Source organism: Myotis nattereri (genome assembly GCF_964212035.1).
Source record: "Myotis nattereri genome assembly, chromosome: 3".
NCBI lineage: Eukaryota > Metazoa > Chordata > Mammalia > Chiroptera > Vespertilionidae > Myotis > Myotis nattereri.
Genome location: NC_138077.1, coordinates 181,316,431 through 181,339,064, shown reverse-complemented (window position 1 = coordinate 181,339,064; position 22,634 = coordinate 181,316,431). Strand labels below are relative to the sequence as shown.

The window sequence follows — 22,634 nt, the reverse complement described above, 5'->3', positions numbered from 1 at the left end:
TTTGTTATTGCAAGTACTATTCTCGGGATTATTTATTTCTTAAACTGAGTTAATGGCTTTGAAGATATCTTTGAAGTAAGAAATCACATTTATGGATATGGGTTTTGATAAACTGGGTTTCTGATTTCCATGATGAGCAAAGGACATGAAATGCCAACTCACGTGGACTCTTAGAGCCTATCACTTAGCATATTGAAAGTATTTTTTTCCTTAAGACTAGTAGCTGGTAAAGGGAAGATTTATTTTTATCAGCAAGTTTACAGAAAGCAGAGGCAAGTGTTGCTGGAAATCTTTGGTATCGCACCAGCTCCTAAATTCCATGTTTAACCCTATAGAATTCATTCTTCATGTAGCAGCTAAAATAATTTTGAGTAAATTGGATGATGTCATTCCTTTGCTTAGAACGTGTATTGCTTTCCAGTGTGCTGAGAGTAAAATCCAAACTTCTTAATGAAGATCCATTGGCTTTCTGCTCTCTTCTTTCATAGTACTCTAGCTATAGCCTTGTTAGACTTTCTTTTTGTGCCTTCAAAAATATCAAGCTTGTTCCTATCTCAGATCTTTTGGAATTACAGTTTCTGCCCTGTAGTTCACTTCAGTAATTTCAATGACTGGCTTATTCTCCAGACCAAACACATCCCCTTTTTATATACTCCTACTAGTATGTCTTCCTTAGCAGACTAAGCTCTATGAGATCAAGATATTTGGGTGAAGGGGAAGAGAAATGGGGCAGAAGAGAGCCCTAACGAACCTGAACATTTCTGATTGAGAGGGAGCCATCATCAAGGAAGTTCCCAATGGAAAATAGGGATCTTTCTGATAAGCTTTGTCACTAACCAGTACCACAGACTGTACCCACTGTCCTTATTCTTCCCTTCACCTAGGAAAGTTTCTGTATATGAACTTTGAAAAAAAGGTCATATAGTGGATACATGTTGTTTTTGTTTGCCCAGTACCCCATCTTTTTTATAGTAAAAACCTCCAACTGGCATGTGACCCAGTTGTACCAATTGTAGTACCTCACTCCCTTTCTAAAGCAGTGTGCATCACTTTAAACTTTAGTGTGCATCAGATCCACCTGGAGGGCTTGTTAAAATGTAGATTACCTGGCCTCACCCTTCTAATCCCCTGATGATCTGATGTTGATCTGGGGAAACTGGTCTAAGGGATGGACATTTAATCCAGCTAGACTAATCTGAGTTCTTATCTGGGATTTTTCATACTGGAGGTAGGAAAAGAAGCTAGCTTCTTCTGGTCACAAAGCTGTAAGTAAGGATGTGAGGTCTGAACTGCCACGTACCCCTCCCATGCAGAGAAGCCAGTTCAAGAGAATAAATCTAACACAGGAGCAAAGTCAAGAGATGGAGAGCACTAGAGCCCTTGACTCAGTCATCCCCAAGGCCAGCAGTTGCCAACTGGTGGTCGGCAGACCACTGGTGGTCCACAAGGTCTGAAAGGTTGGTGACCGCTGCTCTAGGCCAAACCCACCACTGCCTTCCCACAGTATATGTGGCCCAATAAATTTCCCACCTAAAGTTACTATTTTTAATAGATCAGGCTTTTCTCTAACTGTAAATTTGCTCACAACCTCTTTCTATAGATAGTTATCTGAAAGCTGTAGTCCAGGGGTGACAGATTTCTGGCCCATGGACCACTTTGACCCACAGAGATGATGTTGCCAAACTTAAAATTGAATGCCTTTAGCATACACATCCCAGTTTTCAAATGTTTCTACTTCTTATCGTCTTACTAGAGGCCTGGTGCACAAATTCGTGCACAGGTGGCGTCCCTCAGGGTGGCCTATGGAGTTCAGGCCCCAGATTGCGCCCCCAACCTCACAGCCCCAGCTCACACCCCCAGCCCCTCCTGGCACTCCACCTTGGCTTGGTGCCGCCCCCTCACCTGCTCCACCATCCTGCCTGCAGGGTGATCGTTCAGGCCTGGGCCCCCCTACTCGGCTCCCTCAGCGCCTGGGAGCCAGGCGGCAGCTGAGCTCCCCACCACCGCTGCTGGTCATCGTTTGCGGGACAGTCAATGAGGCGATCGGGCACCTGCTTGCACCCGCCTTGGCCTGGTGCCGCCTGCTCACCTGCTCCACCATCCAGCCGCAGCCCCACTCTCGTCGGGGCCTATGAGGGCCAGCAGTGCCTCCACTGCCGCCCCGCTGCCAGCGCCATGTAGCTGACGCCCACCATGTTCTGCACCGCCCCCTGGTGGTCAGTGCACGTCATAGCAAGTGGTCGGTATTCCAGGCGAACAACCGCCCAAGGGGAAAATTTGCATATTAGGCTTTTATTATGTAGGATACCAAAGCTCTTCTAGCATATGGTTTGCTGCCCCTCAAGCCTCAGTCCAGGCCTGTCTCTCTACATCTGTTCAGGCCTCACTTCTTGTCTCTGGAGTAGCTGACCAGACTCTGCCTATCCATCTGGGAATTAGAGCCTTTTCCTCAATAGCCCTTGATCATTTTATGAGCAAATACTGTTGCTTAAGGGTTGCCTTTTTTTCCTTTTGACTTTATTGAAGTTAGACCCTATCCCTACCTCAGGAAGCTTAGTGGCCTGGGGAAACTGCCACACAGACATATGCTGTGTGTTTTAAGCCAAGAGTTTCTGGTGTTTGAGTATTTAGCCAGTACCTTAAGAGTGGCCTAGTGACTATAAATCAGCTCCAACTTGTAATCATTTTAAGCTCAACCAGCAGTTTAGCAAAGTGTGGGCTTTAGAATTAACTGCCTAGCTTCAAATCTTTATGCTGCAAAGTAACCAGGTGATCTTAGGCAAATTATTTAACCTGTTTCAGTTTTCTCATCTGTAAAATGGCAGTAATCATCCCTACTTCATAGTGTGGTTATGTGGATTAGAACCATGTCAAGTACTTAAACTAGCAACTGGTAAATAATGAGCATTTGATATTAGCTATTTCTCTTCCACCCAGAGCATATAGTGTCTGGTGTTCAGAGGTGTTTGTTAATGATGTGAAGAAAAACAAGACAACCCAGTCCAGTCATTTGTGAGGTGTTACCTGTGACGTGTCTAATTAAACTTGAATGTCAACTTTAAGAAGTCCATAGTGACCTTTAGTAATTGTATATCTTCCCAGAGGAAGGACTGTATTACATTTTGTCATTTGACAGTTGACTTTGTGCAGTGGAGGCAGTTCATAGATTGCTAACTTAGAAGTGAATTTTTCAAGCCCCCAAATGAGGCTCCTTGTTTGTGGACTCACCCTGTTGGGCAGTAGTGAACTTTGCACCAGGTTTCCGGAGCTGTGCTAACCCAAGCAGAAAGACACTTTCTAGCGTTGGAGAGCTACCTCTGGGACTGGGGTGAGGAGTTCCCATTTGCTACATGGTTTTCAGAATCCAGGTACCTCTCATTTATTACTGCATTAGTGTGATGGTGCTAAGAACATAAGGAAACAGTTGTTGAAAAGGCACACTGTTAGCTTTAATTTTTAAACAAACAAGAAGTTGTCTATTCCCCATCATTTTAGAAGAAATAAACTTGGGAGTAACTCCAGAAAAAAGTGTCCTTGGATTTTATTCCTTTGTTGAATGTAGTCACAGGCTAGGGTTTTCTAAAACCTCCTGGTGCTGTTCTTCAGTTGCCAGGAATTGCCCACCTGGACCTCAGCCAAGTCTTGGTTTGGTGTTGGCCCTTTAGGGTCCTGTCTTTTTGCATGAATGACGATAGAGGTCTTGGAAACACTCCCATTCTGACTTGAGAGATAAGGAATAGGGAATCCTGCTAACACATGGGAGAACTGATAGGGAGCAGCACACTGCTGAAAGCCAGCCAGCCAGCCCAAGGGCCTGTGATCAATGAGAGGCAGAGGTAGACTTTCCGTTGACAAGGGCCTGTTCAGGTCATGTTACACAGTTGCTACTTCCTAACAACTGAGTTCCTCTGTGTGGCACAGAATGCAGACTTGCCCCAAATGAGGATTATTTGCTCTCTGGGTATCCTGGGCTATTGTCGGGGCCCCTGATTGAGGAAGCCTATCATTTCTGGTTAAGTTTTGGCAAAAAGCAGAGAGTTATATTTCTGTTGCCTCATTTTGGAGATGAAAACCCACCAACAGACTTGACCAGAGTTAGAATTCGAACTGTTAACAGCAGGAAAGAGTAATCTAGTCCAAATTACTAGTTTTTAGTGGGTCTGTGATTTTCCTAAGGTTACTCTGAAAATCAGTCAGTAGCAAAGCAGGGACAACAATTCAAGTCTCCTTATTTTTAGGCCAAAACTCTCCACCTGACCAGCTGCCTATCCAGGGCAGATGTGCTGGAAAAGTCTTTAAGAGAAGTAACCAGAAATGGCTCAAAGAGACACAGTGAGAAGCCCATAATGGAATTTTCACCTTCAAAGGCCTCTGCACAGGATATGGTGTCACCCACCCAATATGGTCACCCTCCACTCTCCTCCACATACATGTTTTCACAGACTATCTCAAGCTGCAGCTGGGATAAAGGAGACAAAATCCACTGATTTCTCTTATCAGCCAGACTGCAGCCAGGGCAGCAGACAGAGGTAAAGGTGACGTAGGCTAATTAATGAAGCCCAGCAAGAAAACAGCAACAAACACTGACAAGGAAACTGTCTGACTAAACTTTAAAATACAAGCAGAAGCACCTAAAATAAAGGTTGAAATAAAGCTTTTTATAAACTATTTTGCAAATTATATTTTGTATCTATGGCCAGTACTGCTTTTATACAGCAGCAGGTAGAGTTCTTCTAATATGTGGGGAAGCCACTAAATGCTATCCTCTCAGCAGCCTGGCTCTAGTCACCTCTGACCCTGCCATGCCCTGTCACCTAGAAACAAACTGGTCTCCCAGCACCCAGGCTTTGGAGGAGAGACAGCTTGCAAAGGGCTGCTCTATGGAGAGCATTCTTTTGTCTAATTCTAACAAAACGAGAAAAAAACTTCGTAGCATTTCTGCTGTGACAGTACTAAGTGCAAAGGAGGAGCTTGAATGAGGGTTTTCTGCTTTTCTTTCCCTAATGAGAAAATGCCTATAACCCATTGCTTCATTCAGTGTCAGTCATGGAAGCTGGTTGACTGTACATTAATAGATTAACCCACCCAACCACTGACAGATGCTCAAAAGTATTTGCTAAATACAGCAGTGCTGGAAGATTGGGAAAGGTGTCTACGGTCCTTCCCTTAAAGAAATTGCATTCATATATTTGAGGAGTCACATGTTCATAGATGACTATTTTTACTGTGTCCATGATTTTTCTAGGGAAATGGTTAAATTTAAGTATGCTGTCATGGGATTGTGAATGGTAAAATTTGGTGTTGGTTACTGAACTTGAGTTCTCATTTTAACTGTCCCAGAAGTTGCAAATGCAGGTGCTTTTAGAGACCAGAAAGATAAGTATTTAAAGTAGCCTCTACTCAGTTCCAACTGATTGTTGCCTTATTGCCTTATGGTAATGAGGCCCCATGTTGCCAGATTTTTTTTTTTTTTAATTAGAGGTCAGAAACCAGACTTATTTGTGAAATCTCCCCATTTTTAAATGTTAACTTATTCTAAAATTTTTTAAAATATCATGTTGTTCAAATAAAACATACCTAGGTCACATGGTTTCTGATCCAAACTTTCTGCCTTGCCTAAGAATTCAAGCAACACATATTTGACTGAAATACTAGTAGATGTTGCATGTTCTCTTTTAAGTATAAGTTTTATTACTTAAATATCTCTTTTAACTGAAAAAAAAAATTAAAACATATAAAATATGCCAAGAATTGCCATCCTGTTTCTAAGAAAAATGCTGTCAGTAAATAAATGTACCTCAGAATGAAGTACAGAAGATTTTTTAAATAATTCCCAATGGTTTCAATCTGATGGCAACCCCCCCACCCCCCAACTTCATGGCACAGAAAGAGCCACACAGGTCCCCTTCTGTCAGGCCTCGGCATCCCCATTCCTTACTGGTGGAGACTGATTTCCTACAGATGGATCCCAATGAAAGTTATCTCACTAAATAGACATGTTTGCTTTTTAAAAATTGGACAGGTACAAAGGGAGTTAAAACAAAGTGTAAGAAGTAAGATAGTGAGTGTCTCTGTGCAACCCCAGAAGCCTGAGGTGCAGACCATCCTGAGGGTCCCTCCAGCCCTGGGAGCTGAGACCGTGCTGACATTTGAAAAGCAGTTTGGCCTTTGGCAGCATACAGACTTACCTCCCGATCAGTATGGGTTAAAGCAAAGGTTACAGGTGGTTGGTTGGTGGTTTTTTGAAAAGCCAACTATGATCCCATCATTGTATTTCTAAGTAAAATGTAAACTGTTCATACATTCTCTTAAACATCACAGTGAAAAACAAGTACCCGTATATGTGATAGGGCAGGTGGAGAGCTCCACCTGCTCTGTCCTTGGCAGAGGACCTTGGCCACACAGGTGAAAATGTAGGCTTGGCTTCTTCACGGATACTCATGTCGTGCCATCCCACTGGAGCACCGGTGGACCCCAAAGGCAGGGCAGGGGGTGGGGATCAGTTTTGAAATGTTTCCAGGAGCTCTGTCCAGCTGTCTGTCTGCCAGCTTGGGAGTGCTGCGCCAAACTACAGGGACACTGATGAGACCACAGCTCTGCTTACATTCTCAAGAGAAGACTTGGCTTGGAGTGTGGCTGCCTGGATTCGAAAATGTGTCCTTGACTCCATGGAGTAATTCTTGTAGTTTTGTCTGGAAGAGACCAGAGAATCAGACACATGAGGCTGCTGTAGAAAGTGCTGTTTCTTCAGTCTGAGCTGTGGGAGTCCACCAGCCAACGAAGAATTGTAGAGGTCTAAATCCCTGTCTCTGTCTAGAGAAAGTTGGGTGGTCTGCCAATAGAGATTAGCAGAAAGGCTGTGTAGCCCCTCACCCAGACATCATGCCCTCTGGAACTCTTGGTCCTGATCAGTCCCTAGACTTGAGGTGTCAAGAAGTAGATCTATGGGCTGGAACGTAGGGGACCAGGGTCTTCACACAGCCCTGTGGCTGACTTGAGTGTGATCCTGGGCAACTCACTGCTTCTGGGATTCTAATTCTTCATTGGTGAATTGAGAAGGGAGCCTTCCCACCCTAGGTGAGAGCTGGGCTCCTGGGGAGGGCCCAGGCTCTGGACTGCCTTACCGCGCTTGCCAGCACCCTCCTTCACTAATGCCTGGGCTCTGCCCCCAGCCAGGGCTAATCAAGCCTTACTTGGCAGTTTCCAAGAGTTTGACAGCCTCTTCGTTTCTGCCTTGCTCCATAAACAGCAGAGCCAGCTCCAGCAGGGCATTTGGGATCAAGTAGTGGTCATATTTAATCTTCTTTTCGCTGTGGGAAAGAAGAGGACATGGCTTACAGGCTCGCCCTTGAAACGTCCTTGAGGCTTCTCGCAGGCCTTCCCCAAATGGGAGGATCCAACCCATGCCCTCAAGTGGGGTTTCCAGCTCTGAATTCTCATTTGGGAAGGTTCCCACTACTTAGCCCTAGGAAGGTTTAGGATCCACAGCAGAGCCTTCCAGACCTCTGCACCTGGGACCCAACTCCCTAACAACCTATGGCTCATGTCATACCCTTGGCCACTTCCACCTCAGTCCCCAACCCTCTTTTTCCTGGTTGAATTATTATATTGGGAAGTGTCCTGTCTTCAATCTGGCCCCTCTAACTTACCCACCATGCTGTCCCAGAACTATCCTTTTAGAACCCAGATCTGCCCTGCTTGGTATCCTTCCTTACTCTCTTCTGTCTACAGGATAAAGTTCAGTCTTGTAAGCAAAACAGCCAGGCCCTTTGCAGTCTAGGTGCGGCCCCCTCCCCTTATTTCATCTGCAATCCTTTCCCTCTGTAACAGCCATGGACAAACTACGGCCCGTTTGAAATGAATAAAACTAAAAAAAAAAAAAGACCGTACCCTTTTATGTAATGATGTTTACTTTGAATTTATATTAGTTCACACAAACACTCCATCCATGCTTTTGTTCCGGCCCTCGGGTCCAGTTTAAGAACCCATTGTGGCCCTCGAGTTAAAAAGTTTGCCCACCCCTGCTCTATAACTTTACCTAGGCAGGAAAAGCCTAATCACTGTCCCTCCAACCTCAGGCATATCTGTGCCAAGCATTTGCACATGCTGTCCCTACTCAACTTAAAACTCCTCCTTCATTACTTTCTCTGCCCATAAACTTGACAATTTAACTGGCATCCCTGGAAAACCTTTCCTGGTATCTTGAATTAGGTTTAGGTCCCTCCTCAGGACACCTGCTGTCTTTTCCGCTTCCCTGTGCCACGGCCCGGATCATATCAGATTGAGTTGCCTGTAGCTGTTGATCTGTAACATTTGTAATCCACAAGAGCAAGGGCAGGGTTGGTGAATTACAAACTCCAGGGGCACCATTAACACAAAACTCAATGTGGATAGACTCCTGTAGTTGAGCAGGCTGGCAGCCCTGCCAGATGAGGTCTGAATGATCTGTGCCTTGCTAGGCCCTGGCACAGAGTAGACACTAGTATACATGTAGTACCTAGAGGGAGGCACTGGAGTGCACAGGAGGGAGAAGCAGTCCTGAAAATTCTACCCAGGAGAACCAGGCCACAGTAGCCATCTGGATTGGGAGCAGCCACAGAGGCACTTACTTGGCAAAGATGCTCCTGAAATTCTCCTCAGCCTCCTGGACACGGCCCAGGTATTTCAGACACAGGCCTTTCAGCAGCTTCACCAAGCACTCATCATCCACTGAGTACTCATTTTCTGAGAACAGGGGAGTGAGAGGAGAAAACAGGCTTATTCATTTCTGCAACAGTCACTCATGGAGTCCCTACTCTGTGCTGGGCCCTGAGGACACAGAGGTGACTCACACATGGTCCCTGTCCTCAGGGAGCTCACATCTGGGAAGGAAAGACATACTGAGACGAGGACAATACAGTGGAATCAAGGCTGCTTGAAGGAAGCCCAGGGGCTGTGGGAGCCCATCAGAGGCCTTGACTAAACCTGGGGGACAAGAGACAGCTTGGAGGAGCTCTCGTTGACGCTCAGTCTAGAAAGGCACATTCCCAATAAGGAGTGTGCAGGAGGCAGCTGATCAATGTTTCTCTCTCATCTATGTTTCTAATTCTCTATCCCTCTCCTTTCCTTTCCGTAAAAAATCAATAAAACATTTTTTAAAAAAGAAAGAAAGGCAAAGGTCAGTTACCAGGGTAGAGAAAGGAGGACAGACATTTTTGGTAGAGGAAAATTTCAACTGCAAGTCCTGTGGTCTGACCCAGCCTGGCAGATTCAAGGGCCTGGGGTAGTCACCTGGGCCCTTTTCCAGCATCTCTTCAGCCTTGGTGATAATCTCAAGTATCCCATCTGTGAGTTCGGGCTGCTTCCCAATCACAGCGTAGCCATTCCAAATGTACATCATTTCCTGAAGGTAGGGGAGCAAGTCAGTCCTAGGTTTCTTCAATGGGGTCTCAGTTTCCCCATCTGTAAAATGGGCAGCTCAGATCAGAGGATCACTAAAGGCCCTTCTAAGCTTCTAAATATTGAGAAATAATTTACCTCAGCACTTCAGTATTTCCAAGAGTTTAAGACTGTCACCTCTCCTGCTCCCCCCTCCCCCCCTCCCCCAAGGCGTTGGGCTTGAGTTACCATCATGAAAACTATGAAACACCCCGATTTCCTTTTTCTGCCTTGACTTCTAGGAAGCTCAGAATACTAACATGTTCATTCATAGTAATTTTGTTGCTTAGGTTAGCATTTTCTAAACTATCAAACCAAGTAATAGATGTGAAAGTGATTTGTGTACATAAAGTTCTAGAAAGACATTACTCTTATGGTTCTTGTTATGTTCTAGGGAGGGAATTTAAGTTTAGACCAGTGTTTCTGAAGATCATAATATGGTCCCAAGTTAGCAAATGTTCCATTAAAAAAAAATCCAGGGCCAAATGAGTTAGGAAAAAAGCTTCTTGAGACTTACCCTGCTGATTGGTATATAAAAGCTCCAAGGTCTACATTATATACACTTTGTTTAGAACAGTCTTACCTAATATATTTCAGAAATCATTTTAAGCATAAATGGTATTTTCCAGATTATAATTTGGGAAATTCTCTCCTAAATTTTTGGTATAGGTGCTTCCCCAACCCTTCCTTACAACATCCCCCTCCCCATTTGATGACAGTAGTTTTACTTGATAAAATATTTCTAAATAGAGGTAGTCAGGATACAAGTTCTAAATACATTCTATAAATATTGAATGCTTTGATTTATAAAGTAACATTTTATCAACTGATTTCTCATAACTGTTCTATGAAATGGGCAAAGTATATGCTACCCCATTTTAAGGAAGGGGAACCCTATCCAAGGTCACACATTAGTGAATAGTAGGTCCATGACCAATAAAAGGTCTCTGAGGACTTTTTCTACTTCTCTGATGCCTGCTAAAATCATGCATGGAATTAGCATCACAATGATTCAGAACATGGGCTCAGAAACCAGACTATTTGGGTTCAAATCCTGACTCTAATTCCCTAGCTGTGCAACCTAGACAAGTTATTTTATCTTTCTACTTATATCTTGTCTACTTATTAGATATCTTTCTACTTTTATTATCTATTAGGACTTAGTATCCCCATCTGTAAAATGGGAATACCACCGCACCTACTCAGAGGGTTATTGTGAGGCTCAAATGAGGCCATGGGCCATGGGTGTGAACCTTGAACACAGCTATTAATAACAACGTCGGCTATTATTATTTCAGAGCTGACTATAACACAATCCCAGGGCTCAGGGCTCAGAAAAGCTCAGTCCAGTGATGGGAACAGTGTAAACAACAATCACTTGACAAGACTGAAACAAGCAGGGTAGGAGCACAAACAGCCTCTGCCTGGGGACAGGGTGTGGGCTGTCTAGGAGGGCTGCTCACTTGTAGCCCCACCCCCTGGCCACCAGCACTTCCTCAGAGGCAGGGCTGGCTCAAACTCCTCTGTCCCCTATCCCAGATGAATTGTGAAATCCTTTCCAGGCCCCTGAGGCATGAAGGTCTTTCTCCTTCATCCACTTCCTCTGGGCCTGTGGTTGTACCCCTGGCTCTCAGCTAATCCCTATAATCCCAAACAAATGCAATCCCAAAAGATCCTCCTACCCACCAGAGCAGGGATTGGCAATGAGATGGGTGAGGGGGCAAGGTAGCGCCTGGACTTCCGGATGGCAAACTTCTCTGTGGGTAGAGATTTCCCAGCGATCTTGAGTTTCAGGCCTGGCACAGCCCTGCAAGAGAGATGAGGGTGGAGGAGGGTGAGAAAAAGCAAGAGAGAACTGAGAGTCCCCAGACTGCCAAGCAGCTGCGTGGCACCTCTCTGGGCCTCAGTTTCCCCGTCTATATGATGATGGTGTTGGACTCACAGTCTACATCTTGTTTCACAGGCTTTGACCCAAGACCTGACCACTTCCTATGAGTAGGCAAAGGGCTCCTTCACACCAGCTGGCAGAGGAGAGAATATACACAAAGGCCCAGGCCTGTTCTGCCTTCTAGCTGTCTCTTCTCCACTCCCAGGCCCCACTTCCGGAGGGGCCGGCCCCATTTCACAGGGGAGACTAAAACCCCAAGAAAGGGAGGGACTTGCCCAAGACTGCACATCTGGAAGTTTTAATTAGCTCCTGCCACAGGCAGTTGTGGCCTCCTCAGCTGTGTCCAAGGGCAGAGTAAAATGTGGTATGCAGCTAAGCCAAGCCTCCACATCTGGGGCCTCACCCACCCAGCTCCATCCCACCTTCCGATTTCTGCCACAGTCACGGGGTGTGGCTGTGACCCTCAAGCCTGAGCCGCCCAGGAAACAACTGGACCTAGTTGTGACCTCCCCCACCAAACACCGCCCCTGCTTTTTCACAGCAAAACTTCTCTGGGCCTGTTTTCTCCTTTCTAAAATGGAGATAATGATATGAAGGAGAGCAGAACTGTCACCCTACAACATGCCTCTTTGGCATAAGGATTATTTTAGGCTGGTTATTTTTAAGAAATAGCATACACAGGAAGAGCTCTTGAAAACCTAGAAGTTACCTTTTGTGAGAGACATTTCTATTTACAAGGGAGATCCCATCTGTTAGGGCACCTCCCTCTCAGGGAGAGGGGGATGACTAAATCTCGAGATGCTCATCAGTGCAGAAGAAAATGACTTAATTATGCATCACAACCTTACCCTTGTTTACTATGCTTTTCTGGTAACCCCACATACTGGCTCCCCACCCCCAACACCTTTAGTCTTCAGCTGAAGATGGTATTTAAGGTGCTGGATTCAGCCATTTTGGTGAGTTGCTCAGTTTTCCTGGGTCTCCCCTCCCCCACACATATAGGAGGCATGCATGTTATTTAACTTCTCTTTGTTTTTCTCCTGTTAATCTGTCTTTTATTATGGGGGGAGGAGAAGGGTTTCAGCCCCAAACCTAGAAGAATAGAGGGGAAATTATCTTCCCCATTCTCAACTTGCAAGGCTGAGCCCTGCTCCAGACCCTTTGCAGAAAAAGCAAACACAGCAGTTATAAGTAAGAATAAAAGCAGCCACCCTTTAGTGGCTCCAGGCCCTACACCAGGCTCTTTAAATATATTCTCTATTTGATTTGCAAAACAGCCTGCAAGGCAGAGGTTATTCCCATTTTATGGATGCTGAGATTGTCTGAGGTGACACAGATAAATGGCAAAGGCTGGATTTAATCCTGTTTATTTGATCCAACTCTGGCTCTCTGTGTGCTTCTCTGAGTGTTAGCAGGTTAACTCAGCCAAGGGTACATCTCGACCTCAGTGTCCTACTGACCTGACAAAAGAGGCTCAGTGGAAAGGAAAGGATGTTGACAAAACCACTTTGGTGAAAGAAAGCCTCGAACACTCAAAGGGCTCTAATAAGCAACCACAGGAGGGGGTGATGGAAGGGAATGGTGGGCACGAGGCGGGGGGGGGGGGGGGGGGGGGGGCAGTCCTGGGGGAGGGTCCAGGCGCCCAGGGCCAGGGATGCTGTCAGCTCCGGGTGTCTGGATAGACCCTGGCTGAAGCCTACAATGGGGGGTGCAATAGTAGAACTCACCTAAACAACTCCACTTCGTCATCCCCAAACGGCTTGTAGTCGTCCTTCCCAAACATGCTGAGGTAGGCAGCCTTCATGTAGATGTAGGTGGCCTGTGAGAGGCAGGGCAAGAGTCAGGTGTGAGGAGCCCACCTTCCCAGAACAGCTGTGGAGGCTTGTGGAGCTGCAGAGCACATCTTACTCTGCCCTTGGAAACAGCTGAGGAAGCCACAACCCACATGGCAATTCATTTGGCACAAATACCTCATTTGACCCAGCGTAGGAGCTAAACAGCCGTGGGCAAACTACGGCCCACGGGCGGATCCGGGTTTGAAATGAATAAAACTAAAAAAAAAAAAAAAAAAAAGACCGTACCTTTTTATGTAATGATGTTTACTTTGAATTTATATTCGTTCACACAAACACTCCATCCATGCTTTTGTTCCGGCCCTCCGGTCCAGTTTAAGAACCCATTGTGGCCCTCGAGTCAAAAAGTTTGCCCACCCCTGGGCTAACATCATCGCCCAGCACCAGAGGAGAAACTGAGGGAGCTGAAGCAGCTTGAGAACTTGAGCTGGGGGTTAAATCCAGGACGGGCCCATATGAAAGCAGCTGCCACCCTCTCCACTCTGAAGCAATAGAGAAAGCGACTCAAGCAACCAGTGGACACCCAGGCAGTGCTGAGGCTAGGATGGAGATACGCAGGCTGGGCAGCAAGGGCTTCTGGGAAGCAATTACTTCTGACTGGGCCCAGGCAGGCCAACAGGAAGATCCACAGAGACCCTGAGGATGGACTTCCCAGGCAAGGGAAATAGCTGAGCAGAGCCTGTGTATAACCAAGATACAGATAGGTAGCATAAAGTATGGGATGCATAAATGCGGTGTGAGTGAGGCCAGAAGAGTGAGCAGGACCCTGGGCCACGGCTGTCGGAACTGGTGGAACTGCCTACTGTGTGCTAGGTGCTCTACATACATCACCTCACGTGATCCCAAAGACAATGCCAGGGTAGGCACCCTCTGCTTCCTGGGACCTCAGAGCTGCTTGGGGCAGAGCTGGGAGTGACCCCAGGTTTGTGTGGCTTTAAGGGCCTTGTCCACTGGATCCACAGTCACTCCTGACAGGAAGGGGTCAACTGTGCAGAACCCCCTTCCTCCGCCAGGGATCCTGAAAGCTGCACTCCTTCCCCCTAAGTCCAGTGCCAGAGGAGCCTGGATCTGTACTGCCCTCCAGTGGCTGAGCCCTGAACCACAGCTCCTGCTACCCCAGCTGCTGCCAAGGAACTACCTGCCCACCTGCCATTAGCCCAGAAAGAAGTGTACTGGGTGGAGGAGGAACCGGAGCAGGACATCCTGGAGCCTCGTCTCTGGAGAAGGCGGAAAGCAGCTCCACCTGGCAGCCCCACCCATGCTGAAGCCCAGGGCTACTCCTAGTTCCTCGCTGACCTCGGCACCTCAGTCTGCCCTTCAGAAAATGCAGGAAGACTGTTTTGTGGGGTGTGGTGAGAAGAATCACCCCTCACTGAAACCTGTTGCCCATCCCATCTTCAACTCCCTGGTGTCATCCTTGCCTTTTCCCTCTTCCCCATCCTGGCTAGCACTGAGTCACTAGGTCTTCATGACCTTCCCTCTAGCTCTTGCATCCCACTGGCCTTGAGCTATCATTTACCTCAGTTACTGCACCAGCCTCCACACTGCTCCCTGCTCCAGTCCACCAGAGATGTCTTTCTATTGTCCTAGTTTACATGGTCTTCTAACCCATCTTCCTGCACCCCCTCCCGCCCCCTGCAAGCCATTCCCCACACCATGCCAGTCAGATCTTTTTATGTCAAATTACATCAGCCCGTCCTTGAAATGTTCTTGTGATATCCCATCACACAGGATAAAACCCAAACTCCCTCTCTTGGCCTGCAAGGCCCCATCCAGTCTCCCCCAGTTTCCTCTCTAATTTCATCTCCCACTGTGTCCCCCTCCCTCACATCATTCTAACCACACTGGCCTCTGGGCCATTTCCAGAATACATCAAAGGCACTCAGCTTCAGGTGGCGGTGCCCAGCAACCACAGGAGGGAGTTCTTTAAGGCCCAAATCTAAACCACAGCACAAGGGTTCCTTCACTGTCAGACTAAAGCCTGAACAGCCACTCAGGGCCCTCCCTGTCCTGCCCTTCTGGCTCCTCTTCTGCCAATTATTCCCCATCACCCCTTAAACTCACCCAGGCCTTTGCCTGTGCCTTTCCTCTGCTTAAGATGTCATTGTTCCTTCTCTGCCAGGTTTATCCGTTGGCTTCCTCAAAGAGGCTTCTACTCCCCCCAGTCAGCTCACCCACCTTGAGTCACCAGGAGGTAGGGTGGACGTGACACCCATGGACATCGTTATTAAGGGATACATGGGGCACATTGACGGAAAACAGCAGCCGCCTCCTCTGATGGGAGTTCTGTCTCCCCAGGGTTATCTGTTTTCCCTGATTCCTGTAGTTTCTGTATTACTCTACCAGGGTCTGTGCAGTCAGCCCTTGTCTTCAAGAAGCTCCAGCAGCCCTGGCCGGTGTTCTCAGTGGTTAGAGCACCTACCCCTATACCAAAGACTCATGGGTTTGATTCTCAAACCTGGGTTGCAGGCTCGATCCCCACCCCAGTAGGGGCATGTGTGGTAGGCAACCAATCGATGTGTCATTCTCACATCAATGTTTCTTCTCTCTCTCCCCCACTCCTCCTTCCTGCTACTCTCACTAAAAATCAATGGAAAAAAGATCCTTGGGTGAGCATTAAAAAAAAGCAGCAGCAGCAGCTACAGCCAGTGACTTAATGGGGATGGTTTCTCCATAATCCCCTGCACTTCTACCCACAACCCTTCACCAGGGGACACTGAGCCCCTTAGCAGCACCCTGACTTCCAGCCTTTGACCTGTCTGTTCTCTTGACTTGGGGTGTCCTTTACTTACTCCACTTCCACTCTAATTCCTCCTCCAAAATCAGCTCAGATGTCTCCTCTTCCAGAGGCCGCCCGTCTTTGTGGCTGGGTGGCTGGCTCCCCAGGGCTACCTCGGAGCTCCCATTCCCTCATTGCTGCACGGCGTGCAGTTGTCACCACCTGGTTTCCGGCTGAGGGAAACGAAGGCTCCACAGGGCAGAGAGGGATGCCACAACCAAAGCCCTAGAGCTGAGTTGGGGGACTCTGGTGGCCAAGGGCTGGAGAGTAGGAATGAATGAGGTCCCAGAGCTGAGGGTGCTACAACCCCCACTTTCACAGGAAACCCTTCTGAGGAAAACACGAGAGAGAGTGGGGGCTGACCACCCCAAAGTCACACAGCTGGGTACCGAGCTGACCCAGCTAGACTTCCCGACACCTGGGAGGCCTGGGCCTCCCTCTGCTGCTCACAGCAGCTGTGTGCACCCCCACCCCCACCCGCTTCCCTGTGTAGGCAGACCCAGCTGCCCAGCTTATTCCACTGAAGGCTTCTAGGTCACTGTTCAAAAGGTTCCTGGAGTCTGTGCTCTTACTGGGAGTGGGAAGTGATGAGGAATGAATGCTGGGCCCATAGGGCTGGGCTTGAGGAAGCGCCTCTAGCAGTAGGGCAACCTGGGCCTCCTCGGGAGGTTGAGGGGCAAGGGAAAAGCAGAGGCCTTTGAGTCTCACAGAGCTGGCTTCAAACCCAGTCTGTCACCAACAGCTGTGTGAGCCAGGAAAGTCACACCCCCTCTTAGCCACAGCAGCCCTGGTGTGCCCAACGGAGATAACTTCTGCCTTGTTGGGTGTGGTGTGGAGGAAATGGCAAGCACTGGCACATGGTGAGAGCTCAGTGACACCCTGCCCCTTCCCCCAGCCCCACCTGCCCCAGACCCAGGGAATTCCCTTTCATTTGGTCCCCAGGCAGGGGTACTGAAGAAGGACTTCCATGCAGAGGTGGGGAGGGATGAGAAACAGGGACTTAAAGGCATTGAGACATATGTGCTAAGTATTTACCAATACCAGATTAGGTGCTGATGATGATTTTAAAACTCTCTGTTCAGAATTCTGTGCCAGCATTACTATGGTAATAATGGCTAATGCTTATTTCACCACTTAACTTGATTTTATGTTTTCACCTATGGTGGGCACCTTTTTTGCTTTGTTTTGCCTACAGGCATCGATTTAATCCCCCAAATGCTTCTTTTGGGGACATCACGCCATTTTTATTCTGCAACCACCTCTCTTCTGCTCCCCATCCCTCTGTTTCCAGGCATTGACATGCAATCTATGCAGACCAATGAGGCTGTATCGTGGGACTTTGGTTGAACCAAAGGGATGACATGAGTTGGCAGCAGGAACCCAGGGCCACCCTGCCTGTCACATGGAGAGAACCTGCCTGTACAACAAAGATATATTGAAGAGAACACAGTACAGGTAGAGAAACTAAGCCCTGAGGACACGGTTGGAATTCCTGCATCCAGCCCTACCTGAAGTCAGTTTGCCTAGAATTTTCTGTTGTATGAACCAATAAGCATTCTGTGTTCTAGACCAGCAAAGTCCAATACAGTGGCCATTAGCCCATGTGATTTTAAAATTTAAAGTTAAATAAAGTTGAAAACACCTGGTTTCCCAGTTGCACTAGGAACCTTTCAGGTGCTCACTGTGCACATGTGGCTGGTGGCTACCATGTGGATGGTGCAGGACAGAACATTCCCACCAGCGCAGAGGTCCTACTGGACAGCTCTCCCCTAGGCAGTGCTAGCCATTTGTCTGTCCCTTGTGACAAAAACTCCTGACGGACACATTACAGTTCTGACGTTTCTCTGCTCCTCACCACCCTGGGGACACTGCGTTCCTTCCCACCCTGAGTCCTATGAGAAGTTATGGTTCCGTTTAAATTCCAGCTGGGACATCTGTGTTCAGTTAGGAGTTTGCCCTTGGTCTGGGGCCCATGGCCAATCTGGGTTGGTCCCCCAGTGCCCCCAGCACTTGATGTGAGCCCACCTTGGACCAGGAGTTCTCCTTGCTGAGCAGGTCGGCGTAGAAGTAGGCCATCTTCCACTGGCCCTTGTAGGTGAAGCACCACATCAGCTCCCAGTAGCACATGTGGTGGAACTGCTTCCAGTGCTGCTGGGCCTCACAACACTCTTCGAAGCGCCGGACGGCCTGTGGGCACCTGCTGGTCAGCCTTCTGGTGCCCCCCAGCCATGCCCACCCACCCTCTGCACCCACCCAACCCCACTGCAGGCCCAGCCTGCTCCAGTGCACGGTCCACCGCTGTGCGGGAGACTGGCCTCCAGTCCTTATATTATTCCCCCAAGTCTCACACGGCCTCAGGCCCAGTTCCTGCCTCTCTCTGGAGCTCTAGTCTTTCCATCACAAAGTGAAAGGACAGGATAGAGCTATCATGGAGGGGGAGCAGGTAGTGGAAAGTGTTAACATTAAAGCAATGTAATAGCATCTGTGCCTCAGAGCCAACTCCCAAGGTTTCCGTAGCTCCTATCTGGGGCATCTGTCCTGCTGCCGGAGGAGTCACAGCCAGGGCAGCAGGAGATCCCAGGACTCCACACTGCGGAGTCCATCCTGGGCCTTGGCTTAGTGTTGGGTCCCCTCTGCAGCCCCTCCGATGGCTCCCTCCCTTCTATGGAGCCCTCACCCCCTGGCATTCACCAGGTCCAGCCTGTCACCACACCCCGAGTAAGTGGGTCTTACCATGTCCCTGCCTTATACCAGCACCTCCCTCTCCAGGAGCACTGCGTCCTAATCTCCCTGTCAGAACCCTCTTCTCCCCAGACTGCTCAGAAGTGCCTCTCCCACTCCTGCTCTGCTGTCGGTTCTCTCTGGGCCCCCCTCCCAGCCGGCCGGCCCTGTCCCTGAGTATATCTCTGTGCGTCTGACTTCCTGCTGGCCTGGGAGACCCCATTACTCACGGCGTCAACGTTGCCTTTGATGGCTTCAATCCGACCTGCAAAGAACAGGAAGATGGCGCCCTGCAAAGACATATGTGTGGGTCTGTGTGGGCCCATGCGGCACACGTGGGCAGGGGTGTCTGGCAGGAGGCGGAGCTCACCTTAGGGTATCGCTTCAGGTAGGGCTTCAGGAGCTGCTCTGCCTCCTCGATGTTGACATTCCCGGTGCCTGAAGGAGGTGGGGGTACAACACATGTCACCACCACCACGGGCTCCTGTGATCCTCCCAGCAACCCACCAGGGCCGTCTCAAGGCCTCTGTTCCCCCCTCTGTGAAATGGGGATAATATTCTATCTCTAGAGTGATGTGAGGATTAAATAAGGTAGTGCAGATGTCGCCTCTAGCATATCACAGGGCTCAATAACTAAGAGTCCATGCCCACTAAGGCTGTGCCCAGAACCTCAAGGAGCTGCCTACAGTGTCCTCACACCCTCTACAAGGTGGGCATGGGCATCCCCATTTCACAGATGAGAAAACTGAGGTTGGGACCTACTCAAACTATGGGGAAGTGAATAGTCAGTCAGCAGGCCCCAGGACAGTTGAGGTGGCCCTGCTGTTTGTGGTTTCAGTGCCCCATCCCCTGTCTCAGGGGCCCAGTCAGGGTGTGTAACCCCTCACCCTCTTGACCCCTGCCCTTAGAGCCAACCACACCCCAGAGGCCCTCACTGGCCCCAAGGGCACTCCTACCGAGCACGAAGGTGAGGAAGGTGTGGTAGCACAGCAGCAGCATGACGCAGAGCACGGCGCGGAAGCTGTGCCCCGAGGCGCCCTCCGCCAGCTGCAGCAGCCCATAGTCCTGGGGACAAGAGGCCAGGTTGAAGCCAGCAGGCCTGGGCTCCCCAAGCCCACCCTGGGACCCACGGAGGGACAGGGGCCTGGAGGTGCTGCTGGAGCCGGGGGCTGGGTGGCATACCCAGGACGCCAGGTCAGCTCTCCCAGGCTGTGCCACCCTGCGAAGGGGCTGTCCCTCTCCGAACCTCAGCCACCTTCCTGCGGGAGCACACACTGCGGCCAAGGCCACAGCAGAGGCTCGGGTGTAGGTGTCGCCACCTCCACAGCCCCTCGCCCATTCTTCCCCTTTTCCACCTGTTTGGCTGGTGGCGGGTGCTGGGGCCCTGAGCAGCCCCAGGCCTGGTAAGGGGAGGAGGAATGACAAGGAGGCAGATAATCCTAACCCGCAGGCCCAGGACACAGATGGGACCATGAGGATTGTGGTCTGGGAAGGGTCCCTGGAGAAGGAGTCTCCAGAGCCTGGCTGGGGAGGAATAGAAGCCAGACCCCACTCGTATCCCTGCCCCTCAGTCTGTCCTCCAGTGTTCCTGTGCCTGCTAGTGTACAAGCCGCCTCCCCTGCCTCACACCCTCCGTGGCTCCCCTACTTCCAGGGTAAAGACAGAGCCTGCGCTGGCACCTCCATTCTGGCCTCGCCACCTCTTCCTGACCAGGCAGGCTGCACGGCGCACTTCGGCCAGCGGTTCTCAAGCTCTTCCCTCCCAGCATCATCCTGAAATCCTACTTGTGACCCAAGGGCCTTTTTAAGAAAACAAAACTGAAAGGGACTTTCAGAGCCTCCCACCAGTGTTTTCCCGCCCGGGCACGGACCGCATGTGGCGACCATTTTCGAGGTCCGCGGACAGGCCTGAGGAAGCGGGGGGTCCCACGGGAGGTCTTCCCTTCTCGGGAGAACGCCTGGGCTCCATGCTGGGCCTGTTCAACATCACTCTGGCTCTGAGTTCCCTTCCGCACGGAGGGAACGGCCTTGGCAGAGACTGGGTTTTCGTAAGACAGTTTGGTCCTCATAGTATTCACTGTTATGATTGTGTTCTGTGTAGCATATTTACTTTAAATAAATTTAAATAAAACATATGAGCCATTTTTCAGAAAAATAATATGTAACTAATAACATAGAGGTCCGTGCACATGGCAAAAATCAGCAAGGGCTAGAAAAAGTTCAAATTTGAGAAACACTGACCTGGTTTATTTATTTATTTTATTTTATTTTTACTTTTTAATATTTTTATTGATTTCAGAGAGGAAGGGAGAGGGAAAGAGAGAGAGAAACTTCAATGATGAGAGAGAATCGTTGATTGGCTGCCTCCTGCACGCCCCCAACTGGGGATCGAGCCTGCAACCTGGGCATGTGCCCTTGACCAGTATCGAACCCACAACCCTTCAGTTTGCAGGCTGATGCTCTATCCACTGAGCCAAACCAGGTTGGGCACTGACCTGGTTTAAAAAAAAGTCCTTGTTTTACTGAAAAGAGGCTCAATGTCACAGGGAGAAGGGCATGCCTTCTAGGCTAAGCTCCTTCCCTCAGACGAAGCCTCCTCCACCAGGGAGCCCTCCTTGATCTGCTACCTGGGTACTCAGGTTCCTGCCCTCACTAAAGTGAGTCTGGTTTCCCCCCTCAAGGCCTGATGCATAACAGGACTTCTCTTGGGCATGTCCCAGACCAGAAGATAGTCCAGAGGAAGGGACTTGCTCTAGCTCTTCACCTGTCAGGCTCAGGAAACAAGTCCCAGGCCCCTGCACAGAGCTGCCTTTCACAGCCACCCTAGCCCCAGAGCCTCCACCCTGTGAGGGGACCAGGCAGGGCCCATGGCCCCACTTGACTGGAGAGTAGACTGAAGCCCAGAGAGGTCTGGGCCTTGTCTAGGGAACCCATACCGAGGGGGGCTGAGCAGAACTGGCCCCTTGGCCCCACAGCCCCTCAGCCGCCTCTCATCTAGCTGAGTTCCAGTCCTGGAGCTGAGGGGGTCCAGGGTCCCAGAAAGCAGGCAGTTACCTTGTTTCCTGAAAACCCCACGAACTCCAGCAGCCTCAGGATCCTAGTAGGAAGCATGGACAGCGTCTGCAGGAACAGAAGCAGGTGGGCACGTGCAGGGGCAGCTGCCCTTCCCACTGCCCAAACCCCGAGAGTCCTGGGGGTAATCCTGGGGGTGCAGGTCCTGTGTCTGCAATGCCAGGTTTCCTGGAAAGCCAGCTTCCCCAGACAGAGAAGCATGACAGTCGACAGGAACGGACTGCGCCCAAATTCTCACCACTCCCAGCTGGGTCACCTTGGGCAAGTTACATATCCTCTCTCTGCCTCCGTTTCTCATTTGTAAAATGGGAATAATAATAGCCCTTACCTCATGGGGGTGCTGTGCAGATGGATCAAATTAATCCATGTAAAGCCCATAGAAGGGGCCTGCGCATGTTAGTCAGCTATTGTCGTTACTACACTGAACCCCTACTTTGGACCAGGGTTCTCTCACTGCCTTTGATCCTCAGAACAGCCCAGCATAGAGGGCTCACTGACCCTTTGGACAGATGGGGAAACTGAGGCACAGGTAAGTGACAGGACCTGTCCAAGGCCCCAAAGCTCATCAGAGGTGGAGGCAGTCCTTGAAGCCAGGACGGCCCGGCTATAACCTGCTAAAGCATCCACTGCACTTTGCAGCTGTTTCTCAGCACTTGGCCCAGGATCCCAGCTCCCATTTTACATATGAGGAAACTGGAACTCAGAGTGGGGCCAGGACCCCTGCCCCTAGGCCTGCTCTTAGAACAGGCTTTGCCTGAAGTGGAGAGAGCTGCTCCCACCCCTACCCACTACCCCATATCACTCATACACACTCATACACACACACACACACACACACACACACACACGCTGCTCCCAGGGGCAGGCATGGCTTTTCTGAGCCTCCCTGCTAACTCCTACTGTTC

At 49.4% G+C, this 22,634-nt stretch overlaps 1 protein-coding gene across 1 annotated transcript in view; it reads right to left on the bottom strand.

The window, feature by feature from the left end:
* Positions 1-5,473: 5,473 nt before the first annotated feature.
* Positions 5,474-22,634, bottom strand: part of TTC39A (tetratricopeptide repeat domain 39A) — a 29,000-nt gene continuing 11,839 nt past the window's right edge. Inside the window, exons 7-17 of the mRNA XM_081087158.1 lie at positions 21,712-21,777; positions 19,615-19,723; positions 19,029-19,096; positions 18,889-18,948; positions 17,963-18,124; positions 13,033-13,124; positions 11,104-11,224; positions 9,271-9,382; positions 8,610-8,724; positions 7,194-7,310; positions 5,474-6,692 (exon numbers count right to left, since the gene is read on the bottom strand). Of these exons, the coding sequence (XP_080943284.1) occupies positions 6,569-6,692; positions 7,194-7,310; positions 8,610-8,724; positions 9,271-9,382; positions 11,104-11,224; positions 13,033-13,124; positions 17,963-18,124; positions 18,889-18,948; positions 19,029-19,096; positions 19,615-19,723; positions 21,712-21,777 (1,146 nt within the window). The 3' untranslated portion in view covers positions 5,474-6,568. The remainder of the gene's footprint in view (positions 6,693-7,193; positions 7,311-8,609; positions 8,725-9,270; positions 9,383-11,103; positions 11,225-13,032; positions 13,125-17,962; positions 18,125-18,888; positions 18,949-19,028; positions 19,097-19,614; positions 19,724-21,711; positions 21,778-22,634) is intronic.